The sequence below is a fragment of the Rasamsonia emersonii genome (assembly GCF_000968595.1).
Source record: "Rasamsonia emersonii CBS 393.64 chromosome Unknown ctg1118621760038, whole genome shotgun sequence".
Lineage (NCBI taxonomy): Eukaryota > Fungi > Ascomycota > Eurotiomycetes > Eurotiales > Trichocomaceae > Rasamsonia > Rasamsonia emersonii.
Window position 1 is genome coordinate 34,301 of NW_013563249.1, and position 14,789 is coordinate 49,089.

General features: G+C 52.7%; 4 protein-coding genes across 4 annotated transcripts; 3 read left to right on the top strand and 1 right to left on the bottom strand.

Annotated features, from left to right (window-relative positions):
- Positions 1-167: 167 nt before the first annotated feature.
- Positions 168-5,428, bottom strand: T310_2760 (Phenylacetate 2-hydroxylase; the record flags this gene model as incomplete). The annotated part of the gene is made up of 19 exons (XM_013474368.1): positions 168-535; positions 657-699; positions 756-1,120; positions 1,341-1,377; positions 1,441-1,641; positions 1,805-1,901; positions 2,038-2,360; positions 2,461-2,568; positions 2,627-2,666; positions 2,698-2,717; positions 2,781-2,942; positions 2,977-2,991; positions 3,057-3,098; positions 3,303-3,310; positions 3,413-3,458; positions 3,734-4,042; positions 4,121-4,443; positions 4,499-5,132; positions 5,201-5,428. 19 exons carry the CDS (start codon positions 5,426-5,428, stop codon positions 168-170), a joined length of 3,369 nt encoding a protein of 1,122 aa, XP_013329822.1.
- Positions 5,429-9,131: 3,703 nt separating this feature from the next.
- T310_2761 (uncharacterized protein) lies at positions 9,132-10,393 on the top strand (the record flags this gene model as incomplete). Its single annotated transcript, XM_013474369.1, has 4 exons — positions 9,132-9,197; positions 9,239-9,312; positions 9,372-9,517; positions 9,879-10,393. The coding sequence occupies 4 exons, from the start codon at positions 9,132-9,134 to the stop codon at positions 10,391-10,393; spliced, it is 801 nt and encodes a 266-aa protein (XP_013329823.1).
- Positions 10,394-11,010: 617 nt separating this feature from the next.
- T310_2762 (uncharacterized protein) lies at positions 11,011-12,013 on the top strand (the record flags this gene model as incomplete). The annotated part of the gene is made up of 4 exons (XM_013474370.1): positions 11,011-11,368; positions 11,440-11,535; positions 11,588-11,688; positions 11,738-12,013. The coding sequence occupies 4 exons, from the start codon at positions 11,011-11,013 to the stop codon at positions 12,011-12,013; spliced, it is 831 nt and encodes a 276-aa protein (XP_013329824.1).
- A 1,342-nt stretch (positions 12,014-13,355) lies between these two features.
- Positions 13,356-14,745, top strand: T310_2763 (Homogentisate 1,2-dioxygenase; the record flags this gene model as incomplete). Its single annotated transcript, XM_013474371.1, has 3 exons — positions 13,356-13,513; positions 13,679-14,201; positions 14,233-14,745. 3 exons carry the CDS (start codon positions 13,356-13,358, stop codon positions 14,743-14,745), a joined length of 1,194 nt encoding a protein of 397 aa, XP_013329825.1.
- Positions 14,746-14,789: the final 44 nt, after the last annotated feature.

The following is a 14,789-nucleotide window of genomic DNA, read 5'->3' on the forward strand; positions in this document are numbered from 1 at the left end:
GAGAAAGAAAGACAGAGAGACTGATCCAGAACCGACAATGGTATCACTTATACAGTGGTATCATATGTAGAGTACAGTACAGACATACAGGAATCACTACATCAGTCAGTATATGTACAGTACAACACCATGTTCTCTAGACTACTCACCAGTCCATAATCATGCATCTATGCTACCTCGCTGTGAAAATCGTTCTTCACCCGGATCCCGTTCGCCGGAATGTCCTGCAGACTGACCACCTCTGCCCGCGCCTCGCTCACAATCGCATGGCCCGCCGGCCTGAACGCCCTGTCGCGCAGGGCCGACAAGGACCCGTCGTCGTCCGAGCTGCGCCGCTCAATTTGGGGGGGCCGCGACGACGCCGTCGACGACAGAGGGTTCTTCGCCCGAGGCGTGCGGTTGTACGATGGCGTCGCCCACGAGGATGGTTTCGAGGGCATGCTGACAAACAGCGGCCGCAGGGCCGGCAGACATGCGCCGATGATGCCGATAGAGTTCTCGAGCAGTGTCCAGAACAGTGTATCGGCAGTGAAGTCTGCAAACGTATAGTAAACGTTAGATTAGATATTGCATCTTCCCGGGAGGGTAACGGTGATATTCGTACAAGTAATGTCAGTAAAGTACACCAAAGGATATGCGTGAGCAAAAGCAATCACTTGCGCGAAAACGACCACGCGCGTAATCCCGGCGGCCACGACGCTATTCAATTCAGGTCAGCATCATCTATGTGCTGCATGGATCGAGAGGACACCCACACCGAGCCCAGCAGGAAAATGCCCCCCACCGCAAACTTCTGCCGCAGCGGCAGTCGCAGCTGGATGACCACCGGCACCGGGAGTGCAAAAATCAGCAGGTCCAGGATGAGATCGGACACGGCGAGCCCCATGTACGCGGCCTGCTGGTTGATGCAGTACGGCGTGTAGTCGATCTCGAACTGGGTCCAGATGGTCGACACGGGGAGGCACTGGAACACGATGACGAGTGTGAAGGCGACGCCCCAGGCGACCACGACGGCGAAGACGACGTTGTTGATGATGAGATGCTTCCGCAGCGTGAAGAGTCGGCGGTAAAAGAGCAGGATCGAGGCCTTGATCACCCCCAGCTCGAGGGTGCCGAGCACCTGCAGAGCATATTTGCACTGGTCGAGAGAGATCAGTTGGCTGTTGATTCGCAAGGAGATCGAGGATAGTATGTATGTACATGTTCATAGGTGCGAAGCTGCGGCGTCCATATGAGTTCCCCATTCGGCCCTAATATCTGGTGTTGTCCCAGCCCTCCTCTCTCGGCGGCTGCGAGGTCCGTTAGCGAGAGCCTCGTTGTGATTCAGCTGGTTGACTCACCGATGATCTGAATGACTCCCATGGCGATGCAGATAAGCTGATAGAACAAGGTCAGACCAGGCCGGATTTTGAAGACAATCGCCGAAAAAAAAAAACTCACCAGAGCTGGGATCATGATCCAGTCATCAGGACCTAGATTTGTTCCGCCGACTCTGCGGGCAAAGAAGCGAAGTGCAACCACGATGGTGGGCAGGATCGAAAAGATGATCCCGGTCGAGACGAGCACGGGCTTGCCGTACAAAGCGGCTTGTTCCATTTTTGACTTGATGGCAGAGGCAGTCAGGTCAAAAGAAAGGCCAGTCTGCCTAGGCAGTCAATAATGAAGGAACATTGGGAGATGTCGTCTGTCCTTCGAGGGAAGATATGAAGGACGAGCGAGACAAAGAGACGGGAATTAAGTTCAAAGGAGGACAGTAATGAGGGGTGAGCCATAATGACTCTGCTAAAATCTTATCCTGTCCTACCGGTGACCGGTTTGCTGTGAGTCTGTGAGTCGGTGACTCTGGGGTTGAATCAGCACCGGCATAGTCATCGGGAAAAACGAGATCCGTTCGACTAGACCTAGCCAGATAGGTAGTGAAGGCTAGCTCATGGGCCATCTGGGGATGCGATAGCGTGATCCCTGTGCCTTGCATCATTCGCTAGGGCGATGATTATGCTTAACCTGAGGCCAGCGAGGTGACATTCTTGTCGCTACCTTGCAGCCGGAAGGATCACTAGGGTCGCTCCCTTGCTCGCACGTTGCTGCCATGTGGCAGACTGGCAGCCTTGGTGATCTCCATCGGGGAGATGCATGAGTGGGACACGGCTCGATTTTGCGAAACCCCCTCCAGAGCACAGACTGTATACACCAGGTACAGTACAAACAACTGCCGTTTCTGCGACTGCAAGGTGCGCTGACTGAGGAGTATTCCTTGCACAGTACAGAGGAGATTCATAAATGACTCGCAGGGCCATTCTTTGTGCCGATCTCGCCCGGTGGAAGACCCCAGTGGGGCAGCCCACGTTGTGAGTGAGACACTGCAAGGTGCATCTGTGTGATAACTCTATTCTTCCTTTCTTTGATTAATGCTACTAGTAATCGTTTAAGGTTTAGCCCTCATCATCCACTACCACCTACTAATACTAAGCTGGAGGAATTTATCCTGTTTGCTGCCAAGCAAGGGCTGTGCGCCTTGGCTCCGCCCCCAAAGCGATAGCATAGAATAAGCATCAAAGCACGAGTTGGCTGCAAGACATTAATCAGGTGGGGTGGGGAATTAATTAACACCGTGCGCAGGACATACCGGCCGCCACTGCCGCAGTAAAAAGGGAAGATCAAGATAACTAACTAGGTATTCTTTGCAAAGAAGCTTACGAATCTCTAGATAGGACTTCCTAATCAGGTAATAGATAGACATTGCCTGCATTGTTGATGTCTATCTGCTGATCCGCACTTACAACGTCAAGGCACAGCCAGGATATTCTCCGAATGATCATCGCAGCAGCCTCGTGGGAAGATCTGCAAACGGAGTGAAACAGAGTGCGACAGGTCTGTGCCCTGTCCTGTCCTGCACCCCAGACACGGCTGTTTGCATAGGGTGGGGAGGATACTTCCCTTCTCTTATTTTAGGTAGATACGATGCCATCGACATACATATGCTGTACCTATCTAGGACTATCTAGGGGTTGATCCATGAATGCACATTGAAACTGCTAATTATGGGATTACCCTACCAAGAAATCTATATTCCAGTCCGAGAAACCTTGTCTGATGATCTGTTTGTGATATATATATATTTTTCTAACTGCTTCTGCTCCACTGATATAGCATCAGTCAAAGAAACTCTTGCATATATACGGAGTATAATAAATATACTATTGCCGGGTTCGCCGGTTTGCAGGCAACGGAATGGCGAGGGGATTCCAGCCATTATTAATCCCGCCATTATTGGAGAAAGAGGTTTATATTTAGGTCAATACATTTCTATCTATCTAGCAATAGTTTAATTGAAGAATCTACATGATTCACGGTAATCCTTTCGAATCATGCTAGAAAAAAGTTGATAACGGGCAGGAGACGGAGGATGTACCTGATTTCTCAAAATAATATATCTGTCTTGTTGTCTTGTATTTGTCCTACAGATTCTAGTTCACTCCTAGCTAGGAGTCTACCTGTCAGATAAGAAAGAAAAGGTTTTGATTGAACGATTCTCAGATATATAGTCAAACTCCCGCTTACTGGGCAAATCATGGGTCGTAGATCGTAAATGTAACAGAGATGAGTGACAGCAACAAATCGGATATAGAATTATATCGTATCCTCCCAAATGCAATCATCTGCCATGCTACAGATAAGCCGTCCGCTCATCACTCCCCCGGATCCATCGCTCCAGCCGGGCCCGGTCCCTTACCCGAAACCCGACCTTGAACGGCTTCGGATCCAGCGTCAGGCTCGTCTTGGTGGCGTTGCAGTCAAGCGCGTCCAGGATCGGCTGGTCGACCGGATCCTGAGCCGGCACCATCTCGAACGCGCAGATGAGCCGCAGAAACGCCGTGTACAGCTCGCGGTTGGCCAGGTGCGAGCCCACGCACATGCGGCTGCCGGCGCCATAGCCGTAATGAGGCGTGCCTGACCCGTCGGCTACGTCCAGGTATCGGTCGGGATTGAAGGTGAAGGGGTCTTTGAAGTGCGTTTCGTCGTAGTCGGCTGCGTAGGCGTTCTATTTGCATTGCTGTCAGGTTGAAATCGTTATTGCAGTGGATAGAAGGCGTATACCAGGGATTTGTGTCTTACTCACCATAAAAAACGTCGTGCCCGCCGGAATGACCGCATCCTGCCACGGAATGTCCTTGACGCTGACCCGAGGCAGACAGATGGGTATCACCGTCCAGTATCGGAGGACCTCCTTCACCAGCGCGGTGATGTACGGCACCTTTTCCTCCAGAAGACACTTCTCCCAGGCGTCTCCGTCCGGGTACACCTTCCAGATCTCGTCGTAGGCCCGCTTCTGGATCTCCTGGCCGTGCGGCGAGGCGAGGTAGGCGATTCCCATGATCAGATTGCCGGGGACGGTGTCGATTCCGGCCGAGACCATGGTCAAGCAGATGGATTTGACTTCGGCTGCACCGGCAGTTAGGAATAGTCACGTCACGTCTTGTCTTGGCTACTTGCGTACCCTCATTGAGCTTCGCCTCCGGATCCTTCAAGATGTTCCCCGTAATACAGGGCTTGTCCGTGCCCTGGGCGATCTGCGCCTTCAGCATATCCAGCAACTCCGACAGATACTTGTCCCGTCTCTCCCGCCACATTTTGGCCTGCGCGTCCCGACTCGGCCAGAGCCGCAGCAAAGGGACGTAGTCCTGCCAGTTGTTGCTGGTGCTGCGCAGATTGCTGACCTCGCGTTCGACGAGGACGATCTCGCGCAGCATCTTGTCGTCGATGTTGCCCTCGATGCGGATGCCGTAGTTGAGCGTCAAGCTGGTGTTCAGCGCGAACTTCTGGAAGTACGGGTTGGGATCGATATCGACGGTGCCGTCCCGGCTGTCGCGGAGAATCTCCTTGATGCTCGCGTTCGATTCGAGGTCGATGATGGGCATGTACGACTGCACGGCCGGCCTGTTGAGCGCCGTCGCGGCCGCCTTGCGGCGTCTCTTGCACGACTCGTCCCACGGCGACGTCCCGATGGTGAAGCCCTGCGAGCTGGACACGACGGTGTGGAAAGTATGCAGGGTCGGCCGCGAGATGAGGCTGGACTGGTGGGTGATCCAGAAGTGCTTCACCGAGTCGAACGTGTTCACGAAGACGACTCTCTAGGTATCCATGACCGTGGCAGTCAGCCTTGCAAAGGAGCTGGACTGTCCTTCAATCGTCTTTTTACCTTATTGCCCAGTCGGACCTGAAACACCGGTCCGTATTTCTTGACCCATTCTCGCGCCCTCCGCGCATGCTCGTCGCCCAGCTGGATGAGATTGCCAAAGATGGGAACCCCTGGGACCTCGGGTAGGTTCTTGATCTTGGGAATGTCGGTCTGATTGAGGTAGCGGACGAGGAAGAACACGACGGCGATGACGGCGATCGCCACGGACTGGAACTGGAATTCTGGCATGCTCATGTGTGTCTGGTCTGGCTGATATACCCCCTTGTATATAGAGTAGATGTGCAAATTCCAGGTTACAGGAACCATACGAGCTTATATTCTACAGAACAGCTTAGTTCGGCGTCTCACGGGAATGGACATTCTCGTAGCGTAAGCAATCTGCAGACTTCTTCAGGACAGGCGGGGCTATGCGCATGCAGCAGATGCAATAATAATGCAATAATACGCTGGCAGGCCCAAGCTGACAGGGGAGTTTGCAAGTCTATACTCGAAGGGGCAGGATCATCAGACTGCCAACGCACGTCCGACTGGCTGGCTGGAATTTCATCCGTGCAGTCGAGTGCTGTAGAGGGGAGTTTCGATTGGCACACTGCTGCCATAGTCGAAGCTGATAATGCATCATGGACAAGGGTCAATACACCGCGGAATTGTTTTCCGTCGAGTCTGCATTAGTCCATTTCCTTTAAGCCAATATACGAGCTCTTCTCTGTCTTTACTTAGAGTAGTCAATATTAGTAATAGTCAAGATAAGAGTAGGTACTAGCAGATCATACCTATTTCATTTCTTATTCCTGAAACAGCAATGCATGCCAAAGAATTCTCTCTTTTCTTTTAGCAATTAATCATTGTAGCGGAGGCATTTTGACAGGACTGGGGCAGGGTCCAAGCTTTGCATTAGCATCCGTTGGCTTTGCGGAAAGCGGGGAAACTAAACGGTTTATCGCCTAATAACAATTGCTCAGATGGACCCTTTGGAGACACTAATTAGTAATTTTGATGTTTTTTTAAGGTGGGTATGTAGAGGACAAATACATACAAGAATTCTCAGTCCTTATCACGTGCCTGCGAATCCTGAAGGCCTGTGAAGCCTGTAGCGATGCTCCTGCAAAGCCTCTTATAGATGTTTGATAATAGACTTTATAATGAGTGATGCATTATGCGATCAGACAAGTATATGTAAGGATCAACATTCCTTCTAACTTGGCCACGGACGGTCCTTGAAGTAATGAAAGGACAGTCCACGTGCTCAATGATGGACCTTACCACACGTGATGGCTTGTACTCTGTAGGGCCATCTATGTCGCTGCACGCGACAATGAGCTTTTTTATAATGGGCTTTATAGGGAGCTTCAGAGTATCTCTTTAGATAGATAGAATTTTGCTGGTATATATTCTCCTTTACCATATACTGTAAACTACAAGAGAAGCAACATTACTGGTTAATCAAGTCAGGGTCCATCCAAGCAATTTGAATCTTTTAAAAAAAAAGAATTCATACCTTCAATAATAAAATGCAGTGTTCTGTTGATAGTTGTGCAAGACGCTGCAGATTTTCTTGTTTCCTTTTTTATTATGTGACACGGTAGCACAATTCTAGCCCCATCGAAACTGATGCTGCTGCTTAAATCCTCGTCCTCTGTATTGTAATATATACTCTGTATGTCGTGCAACCAGTGAAGTGTCTTGGTTTTCTTAAACAGGTTAAATCGTCCATTACCTCCTACCTACCTACCTAACTAACCTAGGTGTCAATGCGAAGAAATCGACTTCATACCTATTTCCGGATTAGCTAGCGCACGAGACTCATATTGGGTTTTTGTTAGATAGATCTCAACAACTTCCTTTAATCGATCATCAAGTTTCTGAATGAAAGGGGTATTAATTAACATTGATGGGAATTGTATTGTGCTCCTGTGATCTTTCCTATATTAACAATTAAATTTATCTGCCATCGCCTTCACGAACAAGGTAGTACTGGGTCGATGGTCTGCCACTTCGCAGTGCTGGGCTCCAGATACATTCCTTTTTCAGTCTCCAGCAACGCAGACAAGCATCGTCATCCTCTCCCTTGGTGCATCGGAGATCGTGGCAGCGGTCACAGGCCAGCCGCCGGGCAGATAGATTGACAATGACCCCAAAGTGAGGGTTGGGGACGTGGATGGATTGGGGTCGAGACATGTAGAGGATAAGACCGCCCAGGAGAGCAGACTCGGGGCATCTTTTCCGGGTCATGGCGTCGACGAAGGCGAGAGACAGACCATTTTAACGAGGGGCTTTTGCTGATCGGGTCCCTGCACGTGTGATAGCGGTGCAGCAGAGGGGTATGGTGTGCTGGGGGATTGCACTAGTTTGGCAATGGATGAAGCGCAGATACGGGTAATAATGAGTATATTTTGACAAAAGCATGCCGAGCTTGGCCATGGAGGCTTCCATCGCAGGAGATGCGCACAAGGCAAAGGCTAACCTGCGAGGTCATCCGCCACGACCTTGCATGCAGGCAATCGACGAAAGCACCAATAATCTGCGCGTATAACATGTATGGTCCCTGCAACGGGCCGAGCCGGTGTTCTTCGAGATTGATGATGGCTAGCTGAGGGGGTCAATGCACAATTATGCACTGAGATCAGCAAGCCACCTGCAAGTGGGCGCTTTGACGTCGGGTGGCAGGGTCCACTGCCACCGTCAAGTTAATTGTTATCTGATTCTCGATTCGACAGGTAGGCTTTTGCCGGGGATGGACGCCGATCCAATGAAGAATTGCTTCGCCTGGGGGAGTTTGGTGCCCGATCTCCTTGATGGCTTGGCTTGATCTATGAGGAATTTTAGTTTGAAGCCGACAGAGATCACAGACGAGACTAATCTGAGATATTGAGACCTGAACCAAATGCAGATCGATCTAGATCGTTGGGACGAGAATATCATCCCTGTCTAGCAACATGTGAGGTTGAATCTTGCTGCAGAGAACCGTCCAAGCCCATGCCTGAAACATGCTGGAATTGATTCATTATCCGCTTGAGCCAGACCACCACGATCTTATTGGAGAGTAAATGGAAATGGAAATTCAAAGTCAATTTCTGGCGGACAATAAACCGTAGTTAGTTAACTAGTTAACTAACTAGTAATGACTTGACTGACGTACACAAAGAAGATCTTCATTCATTCATTCATTCATTTCGATCTACAAAAAGCCGAGATTCATCGCCTTGAAATAGAATAGCATGGTTTGCAAAACCTGGGTCAATCATGAGACAAAGTACTGCCTGATGGGAATGGCTTTGATCAGTCCCACTCACCACTTGCTCAGCTGCTTTCCAACGACATCTTGCTCAAAGCTTCTCGGCACAAAGCCACAATCGGGTCCTCCGCCAATGACTTTGAGCATTGGGACATCCACATGCAGCTCTTTGAGGAACCACGCCTGAACTTGGATCGCAATGAGAGAATCGACACCTGTTGTGAGGGCAATTGTCAGCTTCGTGATGTTCCACAAGCCCTTCTGATGGTTAGAAAACGCACCGAGATCAACGAGGGGAGTATTCTTATTGATTGCATCGGCGGACAGCTGCAAGATGGTGGCCAGCTTAGCGGATAATGCGCGGCAGAGAATGTTCTCGGCCTCAGAGGCGTTCTTGCACGCCGCAAGCAAGTCCTTGACCGGTTGATTGACCGCAGCCGACCCCGGATCCATTTCCTCCGCCTCGCGGGGGTTGATGGAGAAAAAGCCGCATCAAAGTGGCGGGGGTCTTCGGACAGCAGATAGGCATGTCGGACGTTGGTCGCACCATGGTGTTCGCCATCAGGATGGTAGAATCCGTCAGGATCGAACCGATCTGGTGGGATCTTCGAGAGAAGGTCGCGTGGGGCGGACAGGAGATCCCACAGTTTGGATGGACTCGATGCACCGCCAGGCAGCCGGCAGGCAGCCCCAATGATGGCGATTGGTTCGGGCTGTGATGGGGGAGACATGATCAATCGCAAGATCGATTCAAATGAGAACGTGAGTGGTAAAGAAGGGTTCTCAGTCTATCGTCTAATCAGCGAGGAAAGTTGACTGCGACTGCGACAGCAGGGGAGTTCCTATCTGCTGGTCACGCCTATATTATATATGTCCTGTATGTACCTTATTAGGGCAGTACAGTGATCCATCATCCCTCAGGTACATATGACCTAGCCACGCTACTTCCGCTTTTGGCAATGCTCTGTCTGGGGATCGAAGCGGCGATTTTCCCAAGCTTTGTTACGAAGATTCCCTTGGAATCAACGCCGATGCAGAGTTGGGTGCATCGCCGACCGACCGAACCGAGTCGGCTTTGGAGGGTTTCGCCTGTTGGGGAAATCATGCCGATGTCCTGATACTCTTGGTATCATAAACCAGGTGCCTAGTGACATTCAAGGCGATGTATTTATATATGTGATTGGGCATGAACTGCCGGTTCGGCGTCTTTTACCTGTTCCAGCAAAATCCCACCTCCGAATCCTCGTCCGCATACTGGAACCGAATAAGCTATAAGCTATAAGAACAATTCATTTCAGAAGTACGGAGGTTAAAAGAAGTTGTTAGTCCCGCTGTCGAGAAAGAAAGGAAAGAAAAATGCCTGCTGCCCACCACCGCCTGACGCCCCTGCTTCCCAGCGAACTCTCGCCCGAGCAAAAAGCCCTCTATGAGGACGTGCAACAGGTCCACCCCTCGAAATTCTCGCGCATCCAAACGCAGACGGAGCAAGGCGCCTTCTCGGGCCCTGGAATCCCCTGATCCACGAACCTGCGATCGGCAGCGCCATCTGGAATCTCGCCAAAGTCCTGATCGTGCAGGCCCGGCTACCGCCCAACGTGCGCGAAGTGGCTATCCTGACCCTCGCGGCCCATTTCAGCGCCGCCTACGAGAGGTATGCGCATACCACGCTGGCCGAGCCCGTGCTGGGCGCGGCCAAAGTCGCCGCTCTCTCGGCGGGCCGTCGACCGCCGGATCTCAGCGCGGAGGAAGCGTGCGCGTTCGATATAGCCAAGGGATTGATGCAGGGCGGGCCTCTTCCAGAGTCGTTGTATTCGTCGGCAGTTCGTTTCTTTGGGCCGCATGGGGCCCGTGAGCTGATCTTCCTGATCGCGTTTTATGGGCTTGTGTCGGTGGTGCTGAATGGCTTTGATGTGCAGGTCCCTGAAACGGCCACTTCTATCACTGAAAATAAACTGTAACTAATGACCATTATTGATGGATGTTACAGTATATTTACTTACTACGTACAAGGTTTTTCTGTGTCATTTTATTTCATTTCATTTCATGTCATTTCATTTCATCTTTCTTTACTATATCTTTTAGGGTTATCTCTATTATTTTTTAAAGATTCTAATTGGGTGCTAATACTATATAAGAATAGAGGAGATAGTAGCACCAGTCTAGCCTCAAATACTTGTTCGTACACTCGGTACTAGATGCGGATTATATTCGTGGCCAGCATTGGATGGATGCACCCCGCATTTTCTGTCTTGGGACACTTGCCTAAATAGGCTAAATTGGCCATCATCTAACTTAGCTTAGGTAGGTTATGTACTGTACATACTTACCTAGGTAAGAAAACAGGGCTGTCTTAGGTGAAGTCAATCCCAGGAATAGCCAGCCATCTGTCCATCACCGTCTGCTGTCAGGTTCCTGTCGTGCCACAGAGACGGAATATTGCCGCCCTGACTGTGATGTCTGTGCTACACAGTTGGGGTATAACTAGCTGGTCGATCGGTCTCTGTTTTCCTCTACATTCTCCAGGACTCGATTCTTCGATAAATTTGCCTCCTTGAATTGCTTGACTGCAGACACAATGGCAGAAATCGAAAAGGACAACGCAAGCCACCACAGCATCGCCCCCGTCAAGACCCCGGACACAGACGCAACAACAGCAATAGATCCTGCCGCGGAGAGACGACTCCTCTGGAAATGCGACCTGCACGTCCTCCCCATCCTCATGGTCTTGTACCTCCTCGCGTTCTGCGACCGCATCAACATCGGAAATGCCCGCATCCAGGGCCTGGAGAAGGATCTCCACATGAAAGGCAACGACTACAACATTGCGCTGTTCATCTTCTTCATTCCGTACATCCTCTGCGAGGTGCCCAGCAATCTTATCCTGAAGAATGTGGCGCCGTCGACGTGGCTTAGTGCGATTATGCTTGGATGGGGTATTGATATCATGTTCCCTTTTTTTTTCTTTTTCCCTGGATAATTGTATGTATACTGATTGACGCGTTAGGCATCATCACGGTCTGTCAAGGGGTTACGCAAAGTTTTGGCGGACTGGTTGCTTGCCGGTTCCTGCTGGGAGTTTTTGAAGCTGGATTCGTGCCAGGTTCGTGACCAGGCTCTCTCTCTAAACTGCTCCTCCTAAGTCTATTTCTTAGGATCCACCTACTTGATCTCCATGTACTACCAACGCTACGAACTACAGAAGAGAATCTCCATCTTCTTCTCGAGCAGTATCCTCGCCGGAGCTTTCAGCGGGGTATGAGATATCTCCTGGCCGTTTGAGAGGAGACTAAGTGCGGATCTAGTTGCTTGCATACGCCATCGCGAATATGGCTGGACTGGGCGGCTACAATGGCTGGCGTTGGATCTTCATCATCGAAGGTCTGGCCACCGTTGTCGTGGCCGTTGTCTCCAAGTTCCTGATCGCCGACTGGCCAGAGACGGCCAAATTCCTCGACGAGGAGGAGCGAGCGCTCCTGACCCGTCGCTTGGCCATGGACGCTGGCGAAGCCAACATGAATCGTCTCGATAAACGGGCCGTCAAGCGCGCCTTCTCCGATGTCAAGATCTATCTCGCGTAATGAACATTGCCCTCCTGTCTGGTATCTGCAGGGCTGACTGTCTGGAATCCTATCAGGACTCTGATGTATCTCGGAGTTGTGAATACCGGGTATGCCATCAGCTTCTTCACCCCGACAATCCTGACCCAGCTGGGATGGACATCAATCCGGGCTCAGGTCATGAGCATCCCGATCTACATCGTCGCCGCGGTCATCTCCATCACCACGGCCGTGGTCACTGACCGACTGCGCCACCGCTTCGCCTTCACCATCTGCGGATGCGTGATCGCGACCATCGGCTACGTGATCCTCCTGTGCCAACGATCCGTGCCGGTGGGAGCGCGATATTTTGCCATCTACGCAGTCATCAGCGGCGGCTACATGACGCAGCCGGTGTTGATGGGATGGCTCAACAACAACATGGGCGGGCACTACAAGCGCTCAATCGCGTCCGCGATGCAGATCGGAATCGGCAACTGCGGCGGCCTGGTGGCCAGCAACATCTTCCTGTCCTCGCAGGCGCCCACGTACCCGGTGGGATACGGGGTCAGTTTGGGTCTGGTCTGGCTGTGTGGCATCTGCTGCGTGCTCTTCTTCCTGTATATCGTGCGGGAGAATCGACTGCGGGATCAGGGGCAGAGGGACCATCTGTACCAGCTGCCGCGGGAGGAGCTGGAGAATCTGGGAGACGACCACCCGGATTTCCGCTTCACGTACTAGCATTAGCAGTAGCACTGAGATTAGCTTGACTGAATACGAGAGACGAAAACGTGGAGATGCTCCCTACTCCATGCGTTCCCCGCATTGTTTTTTCTCCGTAGACGTCATCGGGTCACGCGGCTCAGGGCACCCGTGCGCGCTGATTGGCTGCCCTCGCTGCGCCCGTGCAGCCAATGGCAGGGCGGCGGGGCGCGTGATCGGCCCCGTGACTTGCCCCGTGATCTGCCGTCATAGCCGAGCGCGGAGCTGCAGGCCGCGCGCGGAATTACGCCGGGGCCCCCGCTATGAAGTCGCCTCGCTCGCTCTCCCTCTTCTCTTCTCCTCCTGATTCCTCGCTCATGCATGTATTCTTCCTGATCCCTGAAACGCCTGCTCTGCTGCCTGCTCTGCTGCAAATTCCGAACCATGGCCAAATCCCGCAGTCATCGTCCTGCCGATTCCCCTCGGGACAGCGCCAACCCCCCGCCTGCCCGCTCTCGCCCGCTGCCCCTGGCCGGCATCCGCAGGCTGCGCGATACGCTGTCGTTTAAAAGCACGCGATCCGCGCTCGCAGAGAAGGAGATCCTCAAGCGAGAGAACCGCTGCACCCGGCCGCTGACCCAGAAGAACATCGACACGTTCCTGATCGAGCAGGACCAGTACGATGCCCGTCACTTCGTTCAGCGTACCCGAGAAGTACAAGTATCTGAATGGCTTCAACAACTACCATGAGTATGTCTCGGGCAGGTCGTCGAGCACTCAGAGTGGCTTGGTCGCTGACAGCATGTGTCCAGGTCCGAGGCCATCGAAGGCGCTGCTCCGGTAGCGGCCAACTCGCCCCAGAAGGCCCCTTTACGGGCTGTATACCGAGAAGCTGTCGGGCACCTCGTTTACGACGACCACCCGCGATGCAAACCTGCAGACGTGGCTGTACATGATCCTGCCCTCTGCCTCGCATCAGTCCTTCCGTCCTCTGAAGAGCACCAGCACCGGCGCGGCGGATAATGGCCTGGCCAAGACCACTTTCCATCAGATCCCCAACCAGCTGCGGTGGGATCCGTTCGACCTGGACAGCTCGGTGGACTGGGTGCACTCCCTCAATCTGATCGCCGGTGCGGGAGATCCCAGTCTGAAATCAGGCATTGGGATCTACGTCTATGCCGCAGGGAAGTCGATGGAACCCAAAACAGCCTTCTACTCCGCCGATGGGGACTTCTTGATCGTTCCTCAGCGTGGCGTGCTAGACATTCAGACGGAGCTGGGCCATCTGCTCGTTCGGCCGAACGAGATCGCGGTGATTCCACGGGGCATCCGCTACCGCGTTACTCTGCATGAAGAGCAGCCCGTTCGGGGCTACATCCTCGAGCTGTATCAGGGCCACTTCGAGCTCCCGCCACTGGGAGCGGCAGGGTCCCAACGGCCTCGCCAACCCGAGAGACTTCCAAGTTGCCTGTGGCTGCCTTCGAAGAAGACTATGGCCCCAACACGTGTGTTGGACGATCATTGGCAAGTTCGGCGGCAATCTGTTCTCGGCCACCCAGAACCATACGCCGTTTGACGTGGTCGCCTGGCACGGCCGATACTACCCCTACAAATACGACCTGGGCCGGTTCAACACACTCGGCACGGTCAGCTACGACCATCCGGATCCGTCCATCTACACCGTGCTCAGCTGCCCGTCCCACGCCCATGGACTGGGGACCGCTGTCGCCGATTTCGTGATCTTCCCACCGCGGTGGCTGGTCGCAGAGGACACGTTCCGGCCGCCGTGGTACCACCGCAACACCATGTCGGAGTTCATGGGACTGATCTGCGGCTCGTACGACGCCAAATCGGCGGGGAAGGGCGGGTTTCAGCCCGCGGGGGCCAGTCTGCACAACACCATGTCGGGGCACGGACCGGACCGGGAGGCGTTCGAGAAGGCCAGCAATGCGGACTTGAAGCCGACCAAAATCGGCGAGGGGAGCATGGCGTTTATGTTCGAGAGCTGTCTGATGGTGGGAGTGGACGGAGTGGGGGCTGAAGACGTGCAAGAAGGTGCAGGAGAATTATAATGCCGACAGCTGGTTGCCGTTGGAGGTGCATTTTAAGCGGCCTG